Below are 27932 nucleotides of genomic sequence, written 5' to 3' on the forward strand. Positions count from 1 at the left end.
CTGTTGGAGGAGACAGGAGGAGTGTCACCCCCCCCCCCAAAAAAAAAAAAAAAAAGGAGAGGGGGAAAAAAAAGGGGTGGAAAAAAAGCTTGCCTTCTGCCCCCCTGCCTCTTGCTCACTGTCCAGTTTGGCACAATGTGATAAAATGCACATTCAGCATCGTGACCTCTCTGAAGAATCAGCTGATCAAATAGGGAAAGATTTAAGTCTGAAGGAAAACAACCTTTTATTCAAGCACGCTGTTCATTAACAAACATAGCAAATGGACTTCTGGGTATCCCAGAAGAGGATTATTCCAGTTTCTTTCATTTACTTTAAATAATATGACCTTGAAACATTAGTGGCATTTATGGCCAGGTAGCAACATTTAAAATAGAGTTTTTAGAGTACTTTAGAATAGAGACACAGGTCTGAAACCCAAGGTGACCCATGAGCAGTGTGTGTTTTGTTATGCAGATTTACATGGCTTGCGGGCAGATGCAAGTTTCTGGACCAGATCAGTGTGGCACAGCAGCACTCCTCAACCTTTTAATCTTCTGTAACCACTTCAGAGATACGAATCAGCAGAAGGTCACAGAGGTAAAACTGTCCAGACTATTTCCAATGAGTCCTCTCTTCTTTCCTAGCACATGGTATTGTGTAGGCAAGAGCACCAACTTCATTTGCTCAGGGGTCAGAAGCAGTATCTATGTTGACCCCATCATGGTGACCACTGGATTGCACCAGGCAGGAAGAAATGTCTCCATCCTTCTCTGCCACCTCTTACCGTATGTCCCCGGGCTCAGCCCACGAGTCCTGCCCCTGCCCCGGGCGCCCATGCTGGGATCCCAGTGCTGTGCCCAGCTCCCACAGCCTGGGRCGCCACGCCAGCTCCTCAGCCCCCCGTCCCACGGCTTCACGGTTATCTGCAGCGACCTTCTGCGTGCCCGCATTCGTCCTGCTCTTGGGGTGGGCCCCTCCACATGCCACTTGGAGGTTCGTTTGGCATAGAGTGGCTGTGGCCCTGTTGTGGCATTGCTGTTTCTCCTCCTTCTTTTCAGGCAATTAAATGCTGCAATGAGCTTATGCTTTCTTCAGAAGTTAGAGTTTCTTCTCCCTGGTTGGAGGAGTTTGGGAAGAAGACTTTGGACTTACCAAGTGAATTCCAGACAGTGCCAGAGGTTGGATCTGCTAGTACAGCTATAAGAAAAGGTAAAACAGGTGGCTCTGTTTTCTTTTGCCTTTAATAAGAAACATAGGACTGGAAGTGGTCTCCTGTGTCTCCATATCCAGATCCATTTACAGCAAATGTGCTGTAAAACTCTGTTTATAAACTTAGCAGGTTCCAYCTCAAAATTAGGTCTTTTTGCCTAAATTAAAGTCCCTTCAATACTCCCCTTGGGAGTTTGTTGAAGATCCTTGATGCTCCAAGGTTTATAGTGTACCCTAGAAATTACGTTAATAGCAGACAGCTGTGAGCAAGAAGCTGTATATATAAGTGTCTAAGGAAACACCTGCTCCTTTTAGTCTTTTTTCTGAACTCCAGTTCCTTTGGGCATGGTTAGGACCCCAGTCAGGCAGTGGCTGTTAAATAGTGATTTTAGAAGTGTCTTTAATTCATTCTCATGCAAAACCAAAAAAATCTGCTCTGCAAGAACTCTCTTCACACTAGCCTAAAATTAAAGAGGACTGGGAAAGAGTGGGAAGGAGAAGTTGTTCACACCTCAAACAGCTTCTGTCATCAGACTGGGCTGTCCGTGTACAAGCAGAAGCAGGACAGCTGGATGAATTGGAAGAAGAGATGGAAAGGTTTTTGACTTGCCTGCAAATAAAGGAAATGAAGCAGGAATTACCAAAGGAGAAACTTCAAGAGGTCTATCTTCTGGTAGAAGAGCAGGAAAGACTGTCTGAAAAATTGCTTTAGCCCTTCCCACTGAAGTCATTTTATCATTTTAGATTATTTTTAAGAAAAAAATATATTTTAAACACATATTTAGCGATGAAGACCTAACCAAACAAAGGTAGATTTTTAGGTTACTGTGTGGCAAACTTGAAGTCCCTCTAATGGTATCAGAAAGGTCCTCGGTCTCCCAGCTCTGTTGTTCTAGCACACCTTGGCACTATYCCACTGAATGCCTCACGCATTCACGTTTGTCTCTGTCTGCTTTTTTGAGCAGCTTTCTCATGCCTTTGGTGCAGTTATGTAACGCTCTCAGGCACMTCTTGCTTGTCCGGACCAGTAGCAAAACTGCTCAGTTAATCAAGAAGGAATTTTTTTGCTCAGCCTTTTTCCCATTCCAAAGTTTCCCAAATCTTTTTGTCCCAAAGTTAAGATTTTGCACGTATCACTCTACAGCACTTGGGAACTTAGGCTACCAAAGCTCCTACCAGTAAATAGTTTTTTAAAAACAACAAACTGTAATTGTGAAGTTTTGGAGCAAATGTAATCATATGAAAACCTATTTGTCTATATAGTTTGATTCTGCACTATRGGGAAATTTTAAGATATTTGTTTAAAATGGAATTGTTAAAAATCAATATGCAATTTTTATGCAAATTCTAATTCAAGTAGAGAGAGCTGGGATGGGGTCATTGGTTTGGGCTTTTTTTTTTATATATGAACATCTTCACGTTTTTGCGAACATGAACATAGCAACATTGTGCTAAGCAACAACAACAACCTAGCAAGTAAGGCTGACCAGCCTGTATCATTGTTTTATTTCAGTGCTTTTCATACCTTAGATTTTAAGGGAGAGACAACAAAAAAATCTTGCTCTGATTCTCTTTGATCTTCCAAATTTTCCTCCGCATTTAAGTTGCATGGGCATTAAAAAAAAAGAAAAAAAAAGGCTCCCATCCCAAATCTTTGCCAGGGTGCACTGCATGCTAAGACATGCAGGATTAGCTTGGTTTAAGGATTGGCAGAGTGAAGGTTAAAGCTGACCGAATGAAGATCATGCCAGTGCGCCATTAAGCAAGCTAGCAAGAGCAGGCCAACCGCAGAGAATTAATTCACGGCATCCTCTTGAGTGAGAAGTGCTGGCAGGTGCCTGCTTGTGGCTGGCAGACACCCGGAGCGCACCGGGAAGAACTTGATTCTCAGCCAGAGCTGGTCTGGACTGGGACTGCACAGAGCCATTTTGAACTCTGTGCATGCTCTTATTGTGGGAAAGATTTCTTTTTCTTTTTTTTTAAATAAGAAATGTTGCTCTGGACCCAGGTTGGAAGCAAGATGAATTCTTCTACCCTTTAATTTCTAACAGTAGGATGGTATTTAAAATATATATGGTCACACTCACACATACACACACACAGAGTCTCTATTTTTGTCTCTGTTTTTATTTTAAGTGAATCTGTCTGCTGGCCTTTGAGACCTTGTAGTAGTGTCCCAAATTTGGCTCTGTTGGGCTGCTTTGATAACACTTTGCACAGTGAAATTGGGTCACTTTTTTTCCCTGTAATGCCTCTGTTTCATTCTTGCATCTCAAAGTCTTTAGGCAGAATCTGATGTGGGAACCTTAGGAGCAAAAAGTACACAATAGCTATGGCTCAGTAGTGAACCGCTGTCCACTTCTGTCATCTCTGACCTTTAATTTTGGATATCCACTTACAAGCACCATGCTGTCAGAATCCCATTTTCCTGCTCTAAATAGGAATCTGTTTTTGACAGTCTGTCCTGTTGTCTAGATAACAGCTTCCTCAAGCCCTCCTCCATACACAGCTCTTTGCTGTTTTCCTCCATAGATCAGGAGTTAAAATAAAGCCTTTAGCAAATCTGGCATTTCCTCCTCCTCCTCTGCTCTTTTATTCGCACAGATAATTTTGTGGAACAAATCTAATTTTACCTTTAGCAAGTGGGGTTTTTTTGGTTATTTTTTTAAACAGTAATTCTTATAATGACAGTGGGCACGTTCTTTTAACTGAGGTTTTGATTTCTCTGGGGAAAAATATCCTTCAGCCTAGCTTTCCTCTGTATTCCACTTAGTTATTTCCTAAAATACATAATAGGTTTTCAATCTATATGAGTAATTTTGACCTCATGGTTACTTGGGACATACCTGGATCCATAAAGAAATATATTTTTTTCCTTTTAACTATTTAATATTTTACACTTACATTTGTTGTCTGGCTCTGCTGTCTACTCAGTAGGGACATATAACTATTCCTTCAGATGGAACTTGAAAACAGCACCGTATTTCAAAACCAACATTTTGTTTGATTTTTGTTGTAGGGGGTTTCCAATCCTTTTTTCCTTGTCCTGTTTAGGGAAGAGTACCCAGCCTTTGCATGGTCCTCTCTCTCCATCCCTCCTGATCCTGATTATCAGTGCTCTTTTGCCAACGTCTGGCATTTCACAGACTTCAATCTGAGTACCTTTGTTTTATTTTACAGATTATCTTCACAAACTTGTTTCTGACATAGAAACTTAATTCTCTTCTCTGTACTCTCAGCACCAAAGTCCTTCCAGAGTTGCAGCACTGAACATCGTTGCAGAAATTTTAGGGTCTCTTAGTTCAGACTCTCATGGAGCGTAGACTTGTGGCTTCAGTGCTGCTCCCCAGCACGTAAGTGTGGTATCAGCTTATCACTCCTCCTAGGAATCACTCTGGTATGTTCGAGTTTCTCAGGGCAACAATAGGATTGTCAGATCTGAGCAGATATTCCTAGGAGTTGGTGTTTCCAGCAGCTGCTCTGCTTAAAGGAAGACTAGATTCTGAAACCGCCAGTTGATTTTCTTTCTCAATAATGTAGAGCAAAAGATAACTTTGCAATCTCAGGAAACCTTTTTTTTTTCCCTTTACCATGCAAATAAAGCTAGTAGTTTATTAAACATCAGCTTAATCCAGTTCATTTTCACTAATACTTGAAAAGTAGTACGTTTAGGTGACCTCAACAGTCTTCACACCAAACTCCTTGGAGATGTAAAACAGCAAGGAAGCAGGCAGGGAGGGCTCAGGCAGTCCCGGGGCACATACGGGAATGCTGAGGTGGCATGAGATGAACTCAGAAAATGGGGCAAGAGTAGCTAAAATTGCCTCACTGCTCTGTTAGGGTGACTCCACTTGAAACTGTCTATTTAATTACAAGTGTAAATTCAAATGTGAGACAATGAAATGTCTGTGGCACAGGAGGTTGGGTAAGTGCTGCAGCAGAACAGTTGGGTTGTGTAGTTGTTCTGACTGTGACAGTAAAACAACCGGATCTTTCACAACATGTCCCAGGTCTTACCAAGTCTTGGCTTTCAGAACAGCGTATGGTAAAATGCTGATCTTACAGACGGAGAAGTCCTGAAAGCAAACCAGTCACAGCTCAAGGTTTTTTTTACCACTGAGAAGTGTTAAACAACCTGCCACCTGTTTCTGGTGTTTCCTATATCTTGGTCCTTCTGAAGTCCCTGACCTGCTTCACAGCTTTTACTTTTAAAATAACTTTAACCACAACGATTTTTCGCAGTTCATGGGAGAGTCTAAGATCTGGAATGTTTATTTCTGGACAGAGAACACAAAATCCTTAATAAAACAACAAAATAGTTTTGAAATGTGGGAGATCACAGGTTAAAGATCAGATGTCAACAAAATGAGACAATTTATATGGCAATGTTTTAGTTCCATCAGAATGTTTTTGTTTATTTCTGCTACTCTAGGACTTACAAGAGCTACAGATTATGAAGAACATCTTGAAGGAAAGAAAGGCAGAGGCTAGAAAGTGCTGAAAAATAGAAATGTGACCAAAAAAAAAGAACTTTAAAAGAAAGTGGAGAAGAGCTTGAGTAGGGAGAAAATGAAGGTAAGAACATAAATGTATTTGTTTTCTACCTGAAATGGTATTGTACGTTACGGAGAAATTCATAAAGGAATTTGGCAGGAGGTATAGTTAAAAGACTTGCTGCTTTTTAGATTTTTTTTTTTTCCTCTGCCAAATAGTTAATTTGGCCTTCAGTAATGAATGACTCCTACACAATGATGGAAATAATAGCAACGGGGACTTCTTTTACCACTGCCAACAATCCGATTATTTCAACAGCTGTGGAATTTGTTAAGAATTAGGTCTGTGGTATGGAACTGGCCAAATGCAAGGTAGAAAAAAGAAATAAAGGTGATCCCTGTGGGGAAGAACTCCTGGGAGCCTCTGGGATAAAAAAGAGAAAAACAGGAAGCAGGAGAGGAACTAAAATGCCGACTGATCATTTGTGATGTTAAATCTAGGTTGTTCATTAAAGAAGAGGAAGCTGGTCTCATGATGACTCCTGTTGCGAAATGCCAGAGACTGCTTTTTTTCATGGGTCCGAGTGGTTTGTCTAGCGGTTAGTTCCTCGCACAGATAAATCCTGTTAGCGGGCAGTCAGCACCCCAGACAGGCAGCTGCTCTAACAGATGAGCTTTACTGGGTGCACACACAAGAGCATGAAGTGAAGCAGTGATATGTGTTCCTTGTTAAGCTCAGCTCCCCAGTCCATCGCCTGTGCACCTGGGGAGTGCAGGAACCCAGGATGGCCTATGGCAGAGGTCAGTGCAGACGTAGCTCCTTTAAGTCTGAAGGGTTCATAGGTGCATTGATCTGGTCACATTTTGTAATTCCCCAGCTTTTTTGTTCAAGGGATCGATGCTGATACCTCACTAGGGGCTTTTCCAGCTCCTGCTGTAACTTTACTTTCCTTAGCTTCCCAAGGATGCTTCCCTTGCCTTTCCTAGTCCATCAGTGCTGCTCAGGGAGTCTTAAACTGCACAGTGGAAGTTACTCTTCTCATTTTGGGGGAGTCTGTCATGGGTGATTTAGCCAGCTGTTGCTTGTGCCAGCTGCACGTTCCCTGCCCTGCAGCAACAGCTTCCTGACATGACCAGATGTCATCGATGCAAACCTTACACTTTGCAAACCTTGCACTGTGACCGTTTTTGTGTAGTGCTCTGTGGGGGCAAGTCCCATGGGTGCACGGAGGGAGGGGATCCAGAACTTCTCCTGGAGCTGGCAGTGGCCAGAATCCTGTAGTAATGAGCATTACATAGTATTGTATTTTTCTCAGGCATAATAACCCGTACAAATAAATAAGCATTTAGCATTTATTTTTTGGTAGGAAGATCTTGTTTTCCTCCAAAAGTAACATATATCAAACCAGTTTCTGGCAGTCAGCATCACCTTTGGGATGTTAGTAGTATGGGCACGGTTTTCCTGCAGCAGTCTTTACTGCACTTGTCATTTAGATGAATGTATTCCTATTAGCCTTCAGAGTTTATAAATCCTAATTTTTACAAAATATCGAGCATACTTTTTTTTAATTTCCTTTAAAAGATGGGAGCAATGTAAAAATATTCTCATTTTTTAATAAATGTCATACTTTTAATAAGGGGAGGAAACCTCTTCTTCCTATGGACCACTTCATTTGTAAAGGCAAACATAAAACTGTGAGCATGCTTGTGTGCATGCATGCACACAAAAGGGATCAAAACCAACATGTATGTATCAATCATCTTAATTTTTGCTTTTCCCAATTATGACTCCTCAATCCATCCACTTCTCTGCATGACTGAGAGCTGATCATACTTCTTTTCTCTAGCACATTTCTCTTTCAGATTACTCACAGCTACCTTGACCATTTGGGTGTTACTAGACTTCCCTGGGAAAAAAAAGATCACATTCAGACGTGAAACAGCTCTCTGCTCCTAATAATATGTATAATGACCTAGGTCTCACCTCCCTGAAGATTTCCAGAGGCCAGAGCTGCACATTCACTAATATGTGGCTTGGATTATAACAACTCACCTGTCTGAAAAGCTCATGCTTTTCTGAGGATTGGCTGCAACACTTAAAAGTGCTCACTTTGAGCAAGGGCCTGGCCTAGCTCTCACTTCAGTAGCGACAGAGGTGGTAGCGTAACCCTGGCGAGCAATGGCAGCAGAATCCAGCTTCCTCCTTTCAGCTCTGTCAATTTGTTAAAGCATTTGAGACTGAAAATAATTGGTACACCTGTTTTCTTTTTTTTCTTTTTTTTTTCCTTTTCACTGCAGCAGAGACCAAGAGTGACAGAAATAGATTCTTAGGAGCTGAGAGCTGTCTGATCACTGAAAGGGTTTTTCATTTCCATGCTGCTGCTGCACATTAGTCAGGATTTTGATGGATGACCTACTGTAGGATGTAGTTAGAATTCCCTTTTAGCTCTGCTATGTTCCAAATGCTGTAATTGATTATGTGGGTATTGCAACAGACTTTTTCTTTTTCTTTTTTTTTATCAATTCCCTGGTTACTTTGACTATGGTATTTTAATGAATACTTAAAAAGAAAGGCCAATCAGGTAAGTAGGTAGGCAGCACTGAAATCTTTCAAAAGTCAGTGACCTCTTTATGAAACATCATATAATTTATCTGGAATCCTTCTTTTAAAGCAATACAAAACAGTTACAAAACAAATTTTGCCAGAGCACCAATCAAGGTGTTTATTAATTCTCAGTAAGAAGACACTTAAATGCAATGGAACCCTAAGAAATAATTACATACAGTGAGGAAAAAACCCTGCTACAATAATTGGGCATTTGTATTGTAAGAGATTCTGATTTCTTCTGATATCCCATTTATTATTATACTTAGTGAAGAAACCAAGGAGAATATACTCAGCAYGGCCTCACCTCAGATCAAGCAGATTTTCTAGCAGAACCCTACATTCATATTCTACAGAAACTTTTTACTTACTACCAAAAAGTTCTCCACCCATTGTGATTATGAGAGGCATCCAGACATGAACAGTATAGCCCATCATAATGCTTTTTTGAGACTGAGAGCCTGAAAAAACAGCTTGGAAAGGCATGAACTTCCCCAATTTTGCTTAAAAATCTCTGGGGACTTGCTTCAAAACTCACTGATGGTGATGAACAAATTTTTGTTTCAGTGTCAGTTATATTACTGGGTGTGAGGGGAGCAAAGACAGATACTGGAAAAGAAAGATACACAGGAGGAAAAAAACAAAACAAATGTTAGGAGCAGGAATGGATTCTGTTTCTAATGGTAAGTATATTTTCTTACAGAGTGTTGGCTATAAGACACCAATTAAATTATTATGAATTTATGTTGGCCATACTGATTCTATCCCCATTGCCCAAAGTAAAGCATATGCTCACTTGGTTAAGGGCATGTAAATTTGTCATCATAAATTCATGCACAGGAGCATAATTAAAGTAGAATTCAACTGCCTTTGTAAAAGCATTTGGTTCTGCCATGAATTTTATTTCCTTATGAAGCATTCTAGGTTATTTTGTGATGTGTATTCATGCCAAGAATTTAGCTATGTGTTTTTGATGATGTTGAGTGACATTAATGGCATTACTAAATTTGATTGCCACAGACCTTTACTGTGGAACTGCCTTCAGCAGTACAAGATTCTCTTTAAACTCTGAACATACTCCGGTAAGGTGAGTTCATGTTTAAGGAGAGACTTTATAGTCTAAAAGCTGTCCTCAACCACTGTGAGCATACATGCAGTTCAGCATCCCTTCTTGACCTCTTCTAGAAGAGAATTCCTTTTATATATATATATTTATTATTATTATTATTATTTTATTTATTTTTTTTTTTAATGTATGTATGTCTAACAGAACCTCTTTACAGTCCCTGAGCTCTGCTGGTCTGCTCCTGGTTTTAGATTGCCCAGTCCAGTGCTCTCTCCTATCTGAACTGCTGGAAAATCAATTGATGCAGCCAGCAACTGTCTATGATAGGCAGGGGACGGGTCTGCTGAAAGGTTATTTGGATGTACGGCTTCATGCCATCAATCAGTTTCCGCTCTGTTTATTTGAAAGGAAAGTTGTCACCTGGGCTCTCTGCATCCTGTACCTCATCATTTATCAGGCAGAATGCACGTCATGCAAATCTGAGTGGAAAGAGTAGCGCAGCAATCTCTGCTTTCATAGCCGCTGCACTGTGCCAGGGCACGGTTCCCTAAGAATTATGGGAATTGTCATAGTATCTGATAGGGATCCACTGACTATATGAGACTTCTCCTCCTAAAAAAGAACATGAGCTGCGGGACACAAATTTGGCTTTGCAATACCAGAGTATATTCAATCACAGCCAGATCAAAGACTGGCCCAGGAGCGGGTCCCAGTTCAGAGACTGCCTGTGGCCTGTGGCTGCGCGAAGTGCCTGGAGAAGGTCCAGAGGCCGCGGGGCTGTCATCAGTGCTAGCTCTGCACTGAAGGGAGTTGCTGACATGTTCATGCTGAGATTCAGCGATGTGCAGCATACGAGCCCTGCTCCTGGAGGGACAGGGGGTCTGTGTACCTAGGCTAGCTTTCATTCATTTCTCTTCCAGCCTTGGTTCTGTGTGCTGCAAAAGCCCTTTACAGTTTAGTGCCTTGCAAGTAATTGTGGTTTCTCCATAGAAACACCTTGCATTATCGGCAGAACAGGGCAGGGAATAAATTTCTGGGCTCCCTATTTATTTTCTGTTTCTTTTGTTTTGCCCCACTTGAAAGCCTGTAGCTTCACGTCGGTCTTCCTTGCTTTGCCTGCTTTTCTGTCCTGCAATATTTGTATGGGTTGTGGGGTTTTTTTTCTTTGTTTTGGGTTGGTTTGGAGTTTTTTTCTTCCCTAGTCTTTGCAAAGAAGAAAAGACTTAAGGATATAGTTCAGGGCCTGCAGAAGAGAACTCAAAAATGCAGGAAGACAGTTACCAACTCCTGCTCAATCAACAAATCTCGTTTTCAAGAAAACACTTGTGAATTTTAGCTCAAAGCACCTACTTCCCAATAGCCATAAAACAGTGTCAATAATAGGATTCAAATGTTTGTTGTTGTTTTTTTGAGCTGGACATTAATCTCCTCACAACAGACAGTGGCCTTGTTGCCTCCATTTTTACTGAAGGCAGACCTATAAATCCCAGCAGTCACCTGCAAGGTTACTCAACGGTTGCATTTTGAAGCTGTCTCTTCATTTCCACTTCCTTCTTTTTTAGATCTGAATATAACATTTAGATATTTCAGATCTGGTTTGGGCTTTCCTTGACTGTGTGTTGCAACAATAGTGCGCTGGCTGGAAGAACTTTGAAAGCCGTCATGCCTGTCACAGACAAGCCTGAAAAGCAGAGGCATATGCAAAGCTTAAATTACACCTCTCTTCTAAGGTTTAGACTTTTGGGGATGATCTAGAAAAAGCATACGGACTCTTACAAGAAACTTTTACTTTAGCTTTTATGGCTTATTTTTTAATCTAAATAGCAAAAGCAATGCTCAGGCTTCAATTCTGCCTCAGAACTGATCTCCTTTTTCAGAAGTGTTAGTACTTCATGAGATAGGTACTCAAACTCCAATACAAATACCAGACAACATTTAGCTGTTTAAGTGCTGAAACGCAGCTGATCAAATATATTTAATCCATTATGCCAGAGGCCACGCTGCCCTTTGATCAGCTACCTGGATAAGGAAAAATTCTCTTTGACCAGATCTCCACTGCAGCAATTGCATTGTAAATCTTACAAACAAGCATTGTATCAAGCCTTTCTCAGCGTGGCCGAGTTCCTTGCTGCTAGGTATTGAAAAATCAGTCTCCTGGCCCTTTCACCTTGAACGAATAGGATTCTTGTACGGCCCAGGATTTCCTCATATCCCTCACCTTCCCTTGGCTTTGTGGGAATACCTCTAAAAGAACAGTGATTATTTCCCTTWAAAAAAAAAAAAAGAAACTGTGGGCTTCTACTCTGTGTTGTCCTCCTTCATAAGGCTTCACAGGAGAATTTCATGGAGCCTGATGGTATTGTATGCAAACACTACAATTTCTGCCATATCACATAAATCTTTATACGATTTATATTCTTGGGAAGAAAGATTAAATTTCAAGAGAATGATCAATAGCAGGTATAATGGTGTTGACAGCACTTTCATTCTAATTAATTGAATTCTAAATTTGGAAAGGCTATTCCTGGCTCTGGATCAGTATTGTAATTACCTAGCTAAGGATTAGTACTGTTGTGTAATTTAACATGTCTTGCTTACCCAGCTTAAACTAAAGCAGGGCAGTTTTAGGGCCATTCCAAAAGTAGCTTGTGCTATCGAAAGCAATTGCTATTTAAAAAAATAGTGTTAGAAATATTAAAAAGTACTTTAAAAAAAAAGTGCTTTTAAAAAGTGCTTTAAAAGTACATTTAGTAGCAGCTAGGGGCCTACAGCCATGAGAATGAATAAATGTGGTATTAGCCGACTTTGAAAGTGGGTGAGTCCTTCAAATAGATAGCAGGAAGTGGCAGTAGTCTATAACTAGTTTTAAAAAAGTAAAGTTAGAGCCTACAGCAGCAGCAAGAAGCTGGAACAGAACTGATGGGATGGCCACCTCAATGGCGAGTTCTGCATTTAAACTCTATACTGTAAGTTTTAGACTGAATACAATATGGCTATCCAGGTATATTTGGCACACCGATGTCAAAGACTTTGAATTATGCAGTCACTTCAAAAAAACTACCTCCTATAAAACTTTGCACCAGTATCTGAAGTGGACTGTTAATCCGATGAGGACCTCTGAATTAAATAAATGAGGAATGCAAGAATTTGATATAGACCAGTAAGAAGTTCAAGCTGAAGTAAACCTTACCAAAAAGTCTATAGCATGACTAATTTTCAGGCAACCAACGCTTCACATCATTACTTAAAATAAGGAACCCCAAGGCTGATAGCTTAATCTTGCAAAAGCACAGGAAGTCCTAGTACTGGCTAGTAGATCTGCAACATGCTGTTCTATCTGTTTTTAAGTCCTAGCTGAAACAGTGCTAGGAAGCTGAAATTTGATTTATTTATGGCTAATAAAAGACTAACATCTCTGATACTCCAGTGCTTGTCCTATCCAAATCTCTACGTAATCTTTTTTCCCCCAAGCGGCACAGCTCTACCATATGAGAGAACCACTCTGAGAGGTTCTTTACAGACAGTTACAATAACACTTCCCATTTAGTTTAATGGATTATAGCAGGGTTACTCTTGTGGCAGAAGTCCTCCTTTCTAATGGTACATAGGGTCACCTTAGCACATTTTGTAATCACTGTATTACCCTGTAGCAAAGATTTTGCAATTGACTAGGAAGTTTGCACAAGAAGTCTCAGAAGTGTGGCTCAGACATCTCCTCCCTATGAATACGGAAATAAATATATTTAACAACTGTAAAATCAGTAACTGGAAATTTTGAAGACTTATTTGAAATATTAGGGAACCTATTATGTCATTGTGTGTTAAAGAGTATTTTAACATTAATTCTCAGGGGGGTTTTAGGACAAGCAGAATACCATAAAGAATACTTAGTCTATTTCAATTGCTTTATTTCTAAGACAGATGCAAACAGTGCAAGCTTCTAAATCTTCCCTGAGCATTTACTTTTGCTTTACCTTTGTGTTTGTTAATTTTCTCACTGCAAACTGTTCCCTGCAATCTAACAGTAACCTGATAATGGCCACTCTTCTTACTGCCATGTAGGTAATTTTTTTTTTTTTTTAAGTATAATTTCTTTGGGAAGATGCTACACTACCCCCTTTCTTACCATGGATCATGCTTTCCCCTGAAGCTCTGGGGTATTGTTTTCCACACTAAATATTCTAAAAACAGTCAAAGAAATTTAAAACAACATACAGACATTATAGTTTACTTAAAACATTAGGGCTCATTGCCTATCAAACAGGATTGTAGGGCAGTATTTCAATCACTTTCATAATAAAGTTGTACAACTTTCAGATGCTCACCAAGACAGTGCAAGTATGTTACAGGATGTTCGGTAATTAGGCTGCACATTCTTCTCAGGTTAAAACTGTCCAGAATATCTGGCAGTGCACTTTTCCTTTTTATCTGTTGATCCTATTTTTAAATCATCCAGATAAACTTCAAGTGGTGTTAAAGGTAACTTTAAATTATTGTAAAAATACTAAACCAGATTCCCTAGACTTGGGCAGAGCTGCAGCATGTTACTCAACTCAACACAAAGCATCATCCAGGGTCTGCAAGACACAAACATATGCGTAACTTCAGCAAATTAGCTTGTCTTGCTTACTGGGCTTGTCAGATTTGGAGGGGTTGAGCAGATCTTTTCTGATACTGGAACAAGTCTCTCTTAACAATAGGGAAAGTTAAGCATATTAGAGGATGACAAGATGAAACAGAAGCTTGCACTCATGTTGCTGCAGTTTAGAAGAATTTCTTTTACAATAAGAGCAAATGACAGTTTCCAAAAACTGTGTAAAAGACTGAAGCCAGAGATGAACCGCTTGTTTTAACTATAGCCACTATGCTGTTGGAAGTTTAGTCTAAGGAAATCAATCCATACAAGGTGATCTTCCAGCATTTGCTTTTGAAAAGACACTTAAAACTAAAGGGTTTCAGCCTTGGGCCCACTGTTAGATACAGGAGGCTGCCTGCACCTGTTCTATCCAGCTGAGCTAATACTAAACAGAACTAGCCCTTCACCTATGAAGCCAGAAGAATAAATACATTCAAGAACAAATGTTCTTTGTTTTATTGAGTAATTGAAACAGGACTATAATCCAGGTATGTTTAATCAAGTGTTGGTCCATTCTTACCATCAAAAAGAATTCTGTTGATTTTTTTTAATAACATCAACACAAATGGAAGGAATATGAAGCATCATAATAGGAACTTTTAACTGTACATGACATTAAACTATTATCAGACTGGTGCTACTTCAATATTTATAGACTCTCCACTGTATAGACCAGCCACACTAGTGTTATTTATCTCCAAGTCATTAAAGTTCTAGGCAAAGCTTCCTTCTGGCTACAGTTCACATTTGAGCCATCACCATGAGGTCAAAATGCCCTTTGTGCAGCTAGAATCCTAGTCTTGTAGAAATATTTTTATATTTAATATTTTACTAAAGAGCAATAACTATCCTCTCAAAAGGTACATATAGCCATTATAAATATTTACATCAAACATTTACAACTGGTTCATAATATACAACACAACAATTTAGCTATAATTTCTAATCCTCCAGTGTAAAACTTTCAAGCAATGTCTTGCTACCATCATTTCAGTTCATCTGTTTTGCACACAGTCACAGGCAGTACAGGCCATCTCTGAAACTCATGTAACATGATAAAAAAAAAAAAAAAAAAAAGGAATGATGTTACCATAATAACAATTAGATTTGTTTGTTTGTTTTCCTTTTAAACAGGCAGATTTCAATGTGCAAATCCGATCAGGTGCTACTACTGACTTTTAAAATAGGCTTGAGAGGAAAAGAAAGAAAGAAGAAAAAAAAAAAAAGACACTTAAAAATAAATACACCTTTGAAAAAATTCCACATTTAACCATGTCAGAATGTTTGTTTGCACATAATTTAAAGGAAACCTTACTCTTCATCATTCCCCTGTGCTGGAATACAGTGTAGTTTAATCCATTCTTATCTTCTGGTTTGTCATCCTATAAATAATGCTGTCATACCCAGGATCCATATTCCAGAGGTTGTAGGAGATTACTATTACAGCTAAAGCAAGACCTATCATCATCCACAGAATAATGTTGAAGATTACAGCGTAGTCGTAGTTATATGGATAGGCAAGGTTATATGGATTTTCTATTTCACTCTGTAATGAAGAAAACAAGTGTATCATTTTAAAGTTAGCCTGCATGCAAAACGCATTCTGACTATATCAAAAGTCTGAGCAATCTGAATAAGAGATACGCATTTTTGTCTAGACAATTCTGATGTTAGGGCACAAAATACAGAAGTGATTATGTGACTGACATTAATGAAATCAGAAGGAATGGGCTGCCAGGAACCTCATGAAATTCCATGAGGACAAATGCAAAGCCCTGCGCCTGGGACAGAATACCCCCACGCAACAGCACAGGCTGGGGACTGACTGTTGGCAGCAGATCTGCTGAGAAGGACCAGTTGGTCCTGGTGGACAAGGTGAACAGGAGTCAGCAGTGTGCCCTTGCAATGAGGAAGGACAACTGCAACCTGGGCTGCATCAGGAGTGGAGGCAGCAGGTTGAAGAAAGCAATTATTTTGACTCAGCACCCATGAGGCAGAACTTGCTGTACTGTTCTGGGGAGCCCAAAACTAGACACAAAAGAGTGACAAATGGGAGGGACACCAGCTGAGGGCCACTAAGGTGAGCAGGGAGCTGGAGCACATGATACATGAGGACTTTGCTCAGTCTGCAAAACAGAAGGCTGGGCAGGAAGGGAATCTAATTACAGTCTTAACTCCCTAAAGGGCTATTACAGCGAAGACACAGACATATTTTTCCCAGAGGAGCACAGCAAAAACATAAGCAGCGATAGTCCAAAACCACAGCGAGGCAAATTCCAATGAAACACAGGGGGAAAAAAAAGAAAAGTTTTCACAGTGAAAGTGGCAAGGATTTGGAACAGGTTATTCAAAGAGGTTGTGGAATTTCCAACCTTCAAAATTTTAAAAACTTGGCAGGAGAAGGCCATGCGCAGCCTGATCTAACTTCTAAATTAACCCTGCTTTGAGTAGTGGGTTGGGTTGGATGACCCCCAGAGGTCCTTTTCAACCTAAATTACGATTAAATGAAGATCAAGACAGGTAAGTTGACCTCTGCACCCATGCCTAAATCAAAGTCAGTATTCTAGACCTTAAAAAAGTTACGCTAAATTAAAAATATGATGCAGTTTGGATGCATTTATATTTTTTAAGAGATGAAATACAGAAAAATATGGCTCTACTACCTGTGAAGACTGGAGAATGGAGCGAGTCTTCCTCATGAGGGGAGAATTAAATGTCTTTACAGCCACCACTTCTACTACTGCATTCCCACTATAGAGATTATACATCTCATCTGCAAACTGGAAGAAGGAAAGTAATTTAATTTAAAATCTACACTGCAGCCAGGAATTAAGAGGGCTTTGTCAGCAAGACACACCAAACCATAATGTGTCAGCTTCAGGGTTAAGAAGTTTGTAAAAAGTTATGAAAGTTTATAGTGTTTTAGAATTCCACTGAGAAGGTGCCAACTTACAAGTGCTGGTTTACAAGATATCTTTAAAACTCCTCAACCACTACTTAGCAGACTGAAGGTTATTACTGCTCTTTGTGCTGGAACAGGTTCTTACATCACTTTACAAAATGCTCGTGGCCATACAGTTTCCCAATTTTTTATCTGTCAGTTTCAACAAAATATTTAGGCTCCCAACCTTCTGCTGGGAAATTATAAACCTGAATATTTGAATCTGAGCTAAAGACTAATATTCTAGAAAGGAAGTCTGGTCAAAAAGGTATTTCTAGTATTTCTATATATTTGCATAACTGCAAAGAGGCTGAAGAGTAGTATTTACAGAAAACAGTTACTGGCTTAGCAAATTCATGCTTTTATGTTCTTCCATCAAGCTTTAAAAACTCTCAAACCTGGCTGGTCTCAGCTTTTAAAAAAGATTTTATCTAATCATCACAAGAGACCTGCTAAAGAAATACTTTCTTGAACACAATGACAGATGAACTGGAATCATTTTGGCAGCTTAGAAATTTMGATTTACACTACTTTGGGGGCAAGACACTAACCATTGTACCCTGGAATAAAGATGTTTATTTCCCCATTTTGGAGGGCCAATTTTGGTGAGACATACTGGTGGTTTCAAACATAAGATATTTGATTAGATAAAACACATATCAGCTCATATTTATATATGGTTATAATATATTCCTACTCCTTTAAACAAAACRTCTAATGTATTGTAGAATCACGTCAACACTTTTCACAAAGTGACAAATTTTGTAACATTAGATTTTATAAGTGAACAGTTGCAGTACAAAAACAAACACCCCCCCAACCCTGATTGGTCAGGCCATCACTAATGAGGTGACAGTTCACAGCAGAAAACAATCAATAAACCTGGCACTTACTCCCCTGCAGTTAACCCAGGATTAGGTAGAAATCATACCTTTTGCAAAGAGTCTGCAAGAATTTGAGAAGCATCCCTGAATTGCTGAGAATCTTCCCCATACCGTTTTCCAATCTCTTCCAAGCCAGCCAGTTCCAGAGAATACAGGTCTGGCGAGTGATCTTTGGCCAAGTGCTTGTGTCGAGACAACTTTGGCATACCATTGAGGACAGAAAGAAATTAATTTATACATAAGTTACTTTAAATACACGTTTTGGCAAAATCAGTTTCCTGGGACTAATCCAGCAACACTTTCCACAGTCATATTCCATGTTGACTAGAAAGTAGAATTTCTTGCCAACTTAACTAGGAAGATGTCCACAAATAGCTTTTTCTTATTCTACAGAAGAAAACCCAATGATCATCATATACACAATCTTGTGTTTGGAATAGATGCTACATGTAACATAGAACTTTATTAAAAATAAATTTTACACTTATTTGTGTCATAATCCTAGTTCTATAATTGACATAAAAATAAAACGTAGAGGAAAAATACATAACTACAATACTCAGATACTACTATTTCCTCCACTGAAGTTGGCCCTTGCAAAACTGAGCAGGTTGCAACTTTAGCTTGCTGTTGCCCGCATACAGAGTAGTTTACTTAAGAGATCATCCCATCATCATGAAATCCAAGCGACATGATCTAACATATCTCAAAGTAGAGTAGTGGTATACTCTCACTTCTACAGATGTGAAACTGAGGCACTGACATTAGCTTGCACAAGGGAATACAGTCCGTGAAAGCATTTAATTTAACCTGTTCCTATCTTCCTGTCTACTTTAACTGTAGCATTTCTAGTTTGTAAGACAAAAACAAGTCATTCTACCTCATTTTCTCAAAAGTCTCATTTCTCCCCACCAGCCCTTCCCTTAATATGAACTTTGAGTTTTTCATGACTGTTTCTTTCATTTTAAGTAGCTGAGGGGTGCAAAAAGGACAAAATTGCAGAAACGGCAACAAGACGGGAGCATGTTAGTACAAAGACCATAAGAAGCTTCTTGCTTAAAAAGCTCAGAATTAAAAGCTCACCTTGTCTGTTGGAATATTTTTACTACCACCACCATTCACACTACAAAAGTCATTCCAACCTTCTCAGGTAAATGTTATAATGACTTTTTGAAGTAAAACAGTGGACAGGACAAAGAACCTTTTCTTAACTACCATTATACTTCTTAAGAAAAGGAGGAAAGCCCCAGCAAATTCTTCATTGAAGACTTCCTGTGTCTCTGGGTATGGAGAAACAGTAGTTCAGAATTCCCTGTTCTCACCAGATCTAATACAAAAGAAACTAGAGGTGATAAGGTTCTCACTTAGTTCTTTCACTGACAGATTCAAATTTGAATTTGAGCTGATTCAAATACCTTGAAAATGCATTATTTAAACTGATACAACCAACTGATGACACAACTGAATATTTCAGTGCCTGCCAAGTATCCTAGTTATGGCTTTTCTACCTTTAAATGAGATGTCTGAAGTTTGAGGTGTAAAATGTGAGAAGTGTTTCAAAAACTTTACTTACCAGACTTGCAATATCATGTAAGACTTGTAGTTCGGACAGAAAAAGCAAGTCAACCTGGGAAAAGAAGCACAAAGACAAGAAAGGTATTTCGTTCGATGAAACCAAAGTAAGGGAAGTCTCACTTTGTTGCAAGTTTCAGTATTTTATAACAGATTACATTTATTACGAGATCAGATAATGCTAGAAAGCAATTATTCTTTTAATAAAGTTATTTATAGAGAAACATAAAAATTAGTTCTTAGAATTTGGTTAGAAAAAGGGGGTGCTCTCCTAGGCAAAGCAAGGCAAAAAAAAAAAAGCATAAGCTAATATAACAAAAAAAAAGAAAAGTATCCAGTGATTACTGTTTTTTTACCTCATTGTTTCTGCTGAGGGAGTTTAGAGGAAGGGAGCTGAGAATGGAGTTGTCCTGGAATAAGCGGTTTCGCAGTTGGCGCAGTGTGACAGAAAGATCTTCAAATACGGAGTTTGCCTTGCCCACCATGTACACTCTCTGCAGGAATAGTCATCGTTTTATGAGAACAGAGGTTTGTTTTTAGTTTTTCCAATCACACATTAATGATCAATCATACTTGCAATCTCCCTTCAATGCAAAATATTTCACATAATTGGTTGTTTTTTCTCCAGCCACACAAGTGGGAATCGGTTTACTATTTAGAGCTTCTGGAATCAGAGATGAAGCAATACTCACTTCCTCACTGGGGGCCAGCTGCAAGACTACAGGAGTTTCTTCAGAGAACAAAGTATGAATAGCATTTGCAACACTGTCAAGACTGAAAGGAACAGCCTGAAACACAAAGTCTAGTTAGATTTTGGGGTAAAATAGAGCCTAATGACATAAAAGAAGAAAGTTTGCTTAACTATAGAAGTTTGGAAAAATAGGACAAGCTGTTTTTCAACAAAGAGTATGAATACTTTCAAAGCAATAATAACAAATAATAGGAGACAATGAACAAAACAAAACATCAACTGTATATATATATCAACAGATTATTTATTTGTATACATGATAAACAGAGTATTAGGGTTTTTAAGAACTCCCAGAGGCCATGATTCTGTATTTAAAAGGCTTACTTGAGCTAAAAGTATAGCCTCATTTACCAGTGAAGCAAGACCAACAAATAAAATGCAATACAAGACAGAAAGGAGGAAATCGATGTTAGTGCACATTAACAGTTATGAAGCAAAGAAAACTGATGAAAGAAAATATATCAGTAGAAAGACCAACTGCTGAAACACCGAAGAAAAGAACCATACAAAATAAAGTAAGAACAAAAGAAATCATAGCAATGATATAGAGCCATTACTGGCAAGCTAATAAAACTGTTAGTTTTTCTAAGCATGTATTTCTGGCTTTTATCTAGAAAGAAGCAGAATGACACATTTCCTTCCAATTCACTAGTTAAAGAGTATGATCTTTTTTCTAATAGATACTAGTAAGTACGTACGCTAGGATAATTTGTACCTGGTGATTCCTGAACATCGGCTTACTGATAATCATTTGATATTACTCTTGAGTACTGAGGAACCACTTGGGAACCACTGCTTTGCCAGCATACAAAGAGAGCAAACAAAGTCACCTGGGGCAGCTCATTTGATAGCTACAGACAAAATATTCATGAGATAATTGATGAACAACTAAAACTTAGGAATGTTAATTCCTCTTAATGGGAAATAAAGAAAATACGTACAAAGAACTTTGATAAAGTTACAAACGTAAGACTGCAGATTTGTTTAATTTTAAGATTTCCACAAGTTAGGTATGCCTACAGGGTCAGGTCCAGACAATCCTAAGTTAGTTTTGGTCCAACAACCATTTCACGTAGCTGTGCCTGAACTAGCAAGCTGTGCTGGAAAGCCAATGTGAAAGCAGATTTGTGTCCGGCTCATTTGGCCTGTGCTTGATTTAAAGCCACATAATGATCTGATTAAAAGTTGACACTTGAAAATAGATTTAGAACTGTCTGACAGCTGTCAGTGATTTCAAAGGGAAATCCTCCCCTCACCTTAGACTGCGTACCAGGGTGTCAATATTATATGAAACACTATTGAATGCTGTCATTGACAATTCCAAAGTTTGAATGAAGAAAGAATATTATTTGTCATTTTTATTTTTTTATTATTTATCATTTCTCATAAAAAACACAGCAGCTACACAGAGCCAAACTGCATGGTAAACTGGATGCCAATGAAGTTTTCTGACACAGCCAGAGGCAAAATTAACCAGCTAGAAATAAAGAAGAGGCTGTAACTAAAGAATGGGGAAACAAACTGAAAAGCAACTTATTTGAAAAGGATTTTCCTTTGAAAAGGAATGCGTCATGCTGGACAAACAGCAATTTGATGTGAACTACTGGTGCAATATTGCAGCAAAACAGACTCATGCATATGACGTATTAGCAAAGGAAAAGTGAGCAGAAACCGTAGTTACCAACATTTTGTACAGTTACTGTGTTCCTGTTAAGGTGTACGTGGACAAAACTATCTCAAATGTGAAAAAAAGCCTCAGTGAAGACTGGATGTCTGTGAAGGGCAAATGTAATGTTTCGGGGTTTTTTTTCTTTCTTTTTGACAGAGATATAGTGTAATCACATTTTGTCTCAAAGTACATATTTCACAGTAAAGTCCTTTAGAAAAACCTCAAAGATTGCTTAGAGGAGGAAAAGTATATATATAAAAAAAAAAATCAACAGCATATAAAATGCTATCACATACTCAGCTGAAGCGATTCTAATTATGAATCAACAACCTAATATGTGAGTGGCAGATTCTCAGTGTCTGGGTGCAAACATACTAAAACTAGATGCCTTTTGAGGAGAACATGCTTTGGCCAGAAAAGTTGCTGAACTTAATGCAGGAGAACCTGGGTGATCTTCAAAGGCCTCTCATCTTGTTCAGGAGTCTGACTGGATTATTTATTGATATASTCTGATCTACAAGTCTATGGGGTTGTGTGAATGTCAAGTGGACCAAGTGAACTTTAAGAACTACAGTGGAAATTCAGGTGCTTCTAATTAGATCACGAGAGTCACAGAAGTTGTATGACAGTTCCAAACATGCAGATACTCACATTCTCAATAGGGTAAGAAACCCCTTTCATGGGCAACGTCAGCTTGTCTACTCCTTTCACTGTCACCAGCACAGTAGCTCGCGGTCTGTGAAACAAATCACCGACTGCAAGTCCAGGCCAGGAAAGGTCCTATTACAAAACAGTAAGAAACTTGTATTTCACAGGAAGAAAGACAGAGAGGAAACCTCTCCCACCATCACAGCAAAATAATTCTATGATCTTATTGATACCTCTTTACAGAACAGCCTACTGGAAATTTCATGGGGAAATAAGTGTCACTAGAATGCTTCTTAAAATGCTTCCATCTCAAATAATGCTATCTCAAGTTATCCATAGAGAAACTGTTAGTTTAAAAGCCATCACTAATTTTATAGCCAAGTCTGCACTAAGAGAGCATTACACATATTGGATATATCAAGAGCTTTTTTCTACAATTAAAGTGGAACTATTCTAGTATGTAGTTAATAAGGGAAGCTTGAATTAAAAACAACAAACCTTCACCAAGCACCATAAAAACATGCTCACGTACAATAAAACACTAATATCTTGATTTTTTCAGGTCCAGAAAAAAAAAAGGGTCAATTATACCAACATCCTAGTAATCTAACATGTATGAATTTGTATAGAAACATACGAAGATGCCTTAGTAACTTACTATAATTACATACCAGCAAGAACACAATGAAGGCTAACTGGCTGGCTGATTCAGGCACAAAACACAAACTCATCTACTTGCCATGAGTTCAGACAGAGATTCCTCCACTCATGTAAGAGATAAAATTGCCCATTTAAGCTTTATGAAACTAAGTTATTTGGATTTTAAACATCATTGATGTTATGATCTGTATCACATCAAAGAAACAAAAGAAAACTTTAATTTAATCAATAGGGACAAAAGAGGGTTCAGTTTTATCTTCCCTTAACAAGAGAGGAATATTGAAGGACTGTTTTTGAGAGTCCCCGATTTAATGCAGTGAGTATTCTAAAATCTCTACAGTGCAACCTACTGCACTGTCAATTTATTTTCCTAGAATACAGTCTTGATGTAAGCTGCAAAACGTTTGTTTTGGTCCTGCAGTATCCTCCATACCAGTGCAGGAAGCTACCTATGTGGTGATCTCTACCTTAGTGACAATGCTGATACTAGCTTTTGGTTTCAGGGCTTAACTGAATAGAGAAATTTAAAGAGCTTCCATTTCCCCCGACCTTCTCAGATTTGAAATAGTAATAACAACACTATTTCTAAAAGGATGCTATGGACCAATCACAGCAAGCAAGTTCTGAGCTTAGGCAAAGGAACATAATGATTACTGAAACAATTTTTTTTTCCCCCCATGAAGCCTATGTTCCCATTATTCCTCAGAATGACCAGCATGCCAACAGTCAGCAAACATAATGGGGCAAAACCCACTGTTTTGTTGGGTGTCTTTACATGCAGTGCACAGTATCATCTGACATATTGTTTTTTTCTTGAAAAAACAGTCAAAATATACTTATTATGAATATTACTCTTAAGAATTTCTGCTACTAGTTTCATGATAGCAAGCATGATTAATTGACAGCGAGACATTTCCAGACAAGTTCCAGAACATGGACTGAACAGACCTGCATTCAAACGAGAGCTATCAGACCTTTTGCCTAGCTGCAGTATGGAAAAGATGGGAACCCACCTCCCTTACCACCATTATGAGAACATCCCTGCTTGCAGCTTTAAGTAGGTGGCTGCACGCAGGCACAGTTGGAGGTACCTGGCTATTAAGCTTTCATGTGCTGCTTTAATAGCCACTCCTCATCCCTTGCGAAGCCCCAGCAAAAAATTCAGTAGGGAAGATGGAATCAGTCCATAGGCTCCTAATTGTCTGCCCTGCTTTAAACATTATTACACTATGTTCAGAATCTTAATTTGGGACACAAATTAGGTTTTCAAATGTTTGGATTACTTCCCAAATATCTGTTTTACTGGTTCTTATTAACTATGCTCAGCAGACGAAATGCCAACCTGACAAAATCCCTGACTAGCCGAGACACTCAAGTTCTTCAGAGTACCTAAGAGGGGAGCGCTATGGGTTAGTTCACAGGCGAGAAGTGATAGTGGTTTCCACTGTTCTACATGATGACAGATGGGGAGGGATACGGCAGGTAACTGGGTCCCAGAGCTACTCAAGAATATCCCCCTTAAAGACTCAGCAGGCTTGCTTTCTTCCACAGCTCATGATTCAGATTAACCACCTAGGACAGCCTTTTGCTGCTCATATGACTAATACAGCTCTATGCCTGGAAATCATATTTTGATAAGTCACAAATGCGTCAAGACAAAAGGGAAGATTTTTTTTTATATATTCCAGCACATGACAAGAAGACTCGCATGCTAAGTAAGCTGGTCTGTAGTTTTAGAGTTGTTCCAAAATCAAGACCTGAAACGTACATCTTCAACAGAAAAGCCCATGGATAATGCAGCTACGTCCGGGATCCGCTCGCCAGGGATTGGCCAACTTCCGTCTCGAAAAACCACTGACTGAGGTGATCGTAAGACACTAAATTCGTCACCCCACACACCTAGAAACAAACAAAAAAAGCTGTCAGATTTTTTACAATCTTTCCCTTACAGCACAGAAGCAGAGTATATTAGAGTTTTAATTCATTTTTCATCCCTCTCACACTTAACACTTTAGGAAATGTAAGTAACAAGAACCTTTCATTTTAATGCACTGGAATACAAGACAAGGTTTTTATACAGTAGTGAATAAGGATGGACAAATCCACATTACCAAAGCAGGGCAATTATTAAAGCAACAGCACAGCACACTTCTGTGGACTCAGTAACAGTTTGTGAACTGACTGTACTACAATTCAGACATGGTAAAGCTAGCTCTCAGTAGAGCCAGGCAGATTTCAATAAACCATTAGCTCACACACAGCTATGCACCAACACAGCTCTGTTTGCTTCCAGGACTGCTTGGCATAACACCTGTTTTCACACAGACAACAGTCTGAGCCACCAAACCCAGAGCCAGCAGGATCAGCTGAGTTTGTCAGTGCTGGCTTAAATAGAGCACTGCCAGGAACAATCTGGCTTCTGCAGAACTGCTCTGGCGTCTTTGCATTGCTTTCTCAAGCAGGAGGCTGTGTGAGGGTTTTCTTCCTTGGATGCGATACTGGACCTAAGCTGATTGTGTGAAACTCAATCCACAATAGTTGTCATCTTGTATTTTCTCTTATTTAGGATCCCCCTTCACTCTTTCCCCCACTACCTTGAATAGCAAAGTTGACTAAAAGCATATTTTTAAAGTATATTATGAAGATTGTAATTTATTCTGTAATAAAGACAAACAGGAGTCCATGAAAATAAGAGATCTAAGAAAGGCTTATTTCAACTTGCCAGCCCATTTTAAAGTCACTTAAGAAGAACTGAAGTCATGTGTGTAAACAAACTTCTATCAATCTATCTAAATCAATTTTAAAAGATGTTTGGTGCAAATTTCTATATAAGCAGTCACACGCACAATGCAAAATTTCAGAAGTATACCCCAATGAGGAATCTACATACGTTTCCACCAGAAAACTAGTCATAAGATTGTTGAAACTTAGCTACCAATCCAAGCAGATACACAAAATAGTTTTCCAGGGCATCTGCACATCTAAAGGCTGTTTACAAAAATAAYGCAATAATACACAGATGTGATGAGCGGCTGTAATTATTTCAGCATTAGTTTAACCAATCTGACCTTGAAAATGCTTTCTGTTTCAAAGCCTAGGTTGTGATCATGCATACAAATGTTGACAGTAAATTTGAGTTATGTTATGATAAACATACTAAAAGAACAAAGTACTGTGATGCAGGTTGGGGAATGGTGGCAAAAGAAGGAAACAGGCCAGATCAACCRCTGTATATGGAACAGATTCAAGCACTTTCTTCTTTTAAATTGATTTTTATAAATTTGATAGTAGACCATCCAATGMAATAGTGTAGCAACCCTTATTTTGAAGGACAGAAATGTTTCCAGACCAGACTTCCAAGAAGCAGTTTACAAAATAGTTATAAATATTTTTGCTCAGCCTATTTGACTTGACATGTTGCTTTAATTCTCCACATAGCTATAAGACAATAAAGGACTTTACTGAGGACAAGTTGGATTAGGTGCATAAAATGAGAGTGTTCCTCCCTTTAATCCAAATTTTCTTTACTAGGCTTGCTCAAGATCTTAATGAGCAAAACTGAATTTGAACGTAGAAGCACACGCATTTTCCTCAGACATGCTATAATTGTTCGACTACAATACCCCATTTGCTATATATTAAGTGAGGTCTAGAAAGTAAATTCTGAGATGCAATTTATCCAGCATACAGCTCCCTACCCACCTACAGAAAATGCAGTCAAACTTCTACAAACCTTACTAAAATCAGTAGGATTTTAGCTCTCAAATGCCTTTGTGAATCTGGACTGAAGAACTAGGATAGACTGAATGAAAATTATTTACGAAACCTGGTTAAGTCTTGAGCTCAGATAATAAGGCTGATTCACACTGAATGACAGAAAGCCTCTAACTAGCACAAAAGCAGCTTGGCAAAACATGAAAATCCGTACTAGGTAGCAAAACGATTTATAGCTTTATAAGCCCTCCACACTTCCCTTTGGCAGGGGGCCTCCTACTGCAGCCTCTAGAGGACCCCGGGTGGGTGCCGAGAAGGGGGGCAGGGAGAGGACTGCCGCTGCTCAAGGGGCAGCCCCCCGCTCCCGCCCCTCAGGTCTGAACCTGGTGCAACCCCCACGCCCTCGGAGAGCGCTGCCCACGGGCGGCAGAAGCCCCGAGGGTCATCTGCGGGAGCCAAGGCAGAGAGAGCAAAACAGGGCGGGGCTCGCCCTCCGAGGGTGCCGCAACGCCCGCACCAGCGCAGAGCGGCGCGGCGCGGCGCGGCGCGGCCCGGCAGCGCCGGGGACAGCCCCAGCGGGCAGCCGGCCCCGGCCCCGCTCCGCCTGGCGCGCAGCCCCCGGGCCCCCTCCCGCGCCCCTCCCCGCCCCCGCAGGGCTCGCGCGCCCGCCCCCCGCCCCCTCGGCTCGCGCGCTCCCTCCTCCCTTTCCCCCCCCACCCTTTCTACCGTTGCGGCCGGGCTCGCTGGCGCGCGCGGCGCCGCTCCCCCCTCAACGGCTAACGCGGCCTCCCCCACCCGCTCGGCCAGGCCAGCGCCTTCTTCCCCGCGCGAGCTCGGCCCCGACCGCTCACCGGCGAGACAGGCCGATGTCACCAACACCGCCACCTCCAGGGCCCAGGGAGCCGCGCCGCGCCGCCCCATGTCACCCGCAGTGCCGGCCACCGCGCTGCCAAACCCCACCGAGGAGACACCGGGCCGCACGGACGGACAGAGAGCCCCTGAGCGCCCCGCCCACTGGGGAACGCTGACAGACAGCCTCCGCAGCCAATCTGCAGGTGAGACCGAGGGCGCGTGGGCGGGACCCTGCGTGAGTGACTGATTG

The 27932-nt window shown here is 40.0% G+C and overlaps 2 protein-coding genes across 3 annotated transcripts; one reads left to right on the plus strand and one right to left on the minus strand.

Annotated features, from left to right (window-relative positions):
* The first annotated feature begins 154 nt into the window (after positions 1-154).
* On the plus strand, positions 155-1919 carry CUNHXorf38 (chromosome unknown CXorf38 homolog). Its single transcript, XM_026067254.1, has 3 exons — positions 155-579; positions 1041-1220; positions 1652-1919. Exons 1-3 carry the CDS (start codon positions 430-432, stop codon positions 1901-1903), a joined length of 582 nt encoding a protein of 193 aa, XP_025923039.1. The 5' UTR covers positions 155-429; the 3' UTR covers positions 1904-1919.
* Positions 1920-14419: 12500 nt separating this feature from the next.
* On the minus strand, positions 14420-27854 carry ATP6AP2 (ATPase H+ transporting accessory protein 2). 2 transcript variants are annotated; one of them, XM_026067265.1, is made up of 9 exons: positions 27682-27853; positions 24885-25015; positions 22460-22588; positions 20081-20176; positions 19745-19882; positions 19390-19443; positions 17864-18013; positions 16655-16771; positions 14420-15537 (listed from the first exon to the last, which is right to left on the minus strand). In XM_026067265.1, exons 1-9 carry the CDS (start codon positions 27749-27751, stop codon positions 15343-15345), a joined length of 1080 nt encoding a protein of 359 aa, XP_025923050.1. In that variant the 5' UTR covers positions 27752-27853; the 3' UTR covers positions 14420-15342. The 2 variants fall into 2 exon arrangements, with proteins under 2 accessions (XP_025923050.1, XP_025923051.1); XM_026067266.1 differs by lacking the exon at positions 20081-20176 and having other exon boundaries at positions 27682-27854.
* Positions 27855-27932: the final 78 nt, after the last annotated feature.

This window comes from Apteryx rowi, unplaced genomic scaffold (assembly GCF_003343035.1).
Source record: "Apteryx rowi isolate R43461 unplaced genomic scaffold, aptRow1 scaffold_257, whole genome shotgun sequence".
In the NCBI taxonomy this organism is placed as follows: Eukaryota; Metazoa; Chordata; class Aves; order Apterygiformes; family Apterygidae; genus Apteryx; species Apteryx rowi.

Bases quoted from the DNA above. Each gene is read 5' to 3' on its own strand.
- CUNHXorf38 (XM_026067254.1), top strand. From the start codon at position 430: ATGAGCAGTGTGTGTTTTGTTATGCAGATTTACATGGCTTGCGGGCAG. The intron at 580-1,040 runs GTAAAACTGTCC...CCTTCTTTTCAG, and splicing joins ATCAGCAGAAGGTCACAGAG to GCAATTAAATGCTGCAATGA. The intron at 1,221-1,651 runs CTTTAATAAGAA...TCTTCACACTAG, and splicing joins GTGGCTCTGTTTTCTTTTGC to CCTAAAATTAAAGAGGACTG.
- ATP6AP2 (XM_026067265.1), bottom strand. From the start codon at position 27,751: ATGGGGCGGCGCGGCGCGGCTCCCTGGGCCCTGGAGGTGGCGGTGTTG. The intron at 19,444-19,744 runs GTAAAAAAACAG...TTCTTTTCCCAG, and splicing joins CCCTCAGCAGAAACAATGAG to GTTGACTTGCTTTTTCTGTC. The intron at 15,538-16,654 runs GTAGTAGAGCCA...TCTTCATTACAG, and splicing joins CCATTCTCCAGTCTTCACAG to AGTGAAATAGAAAATCCATA.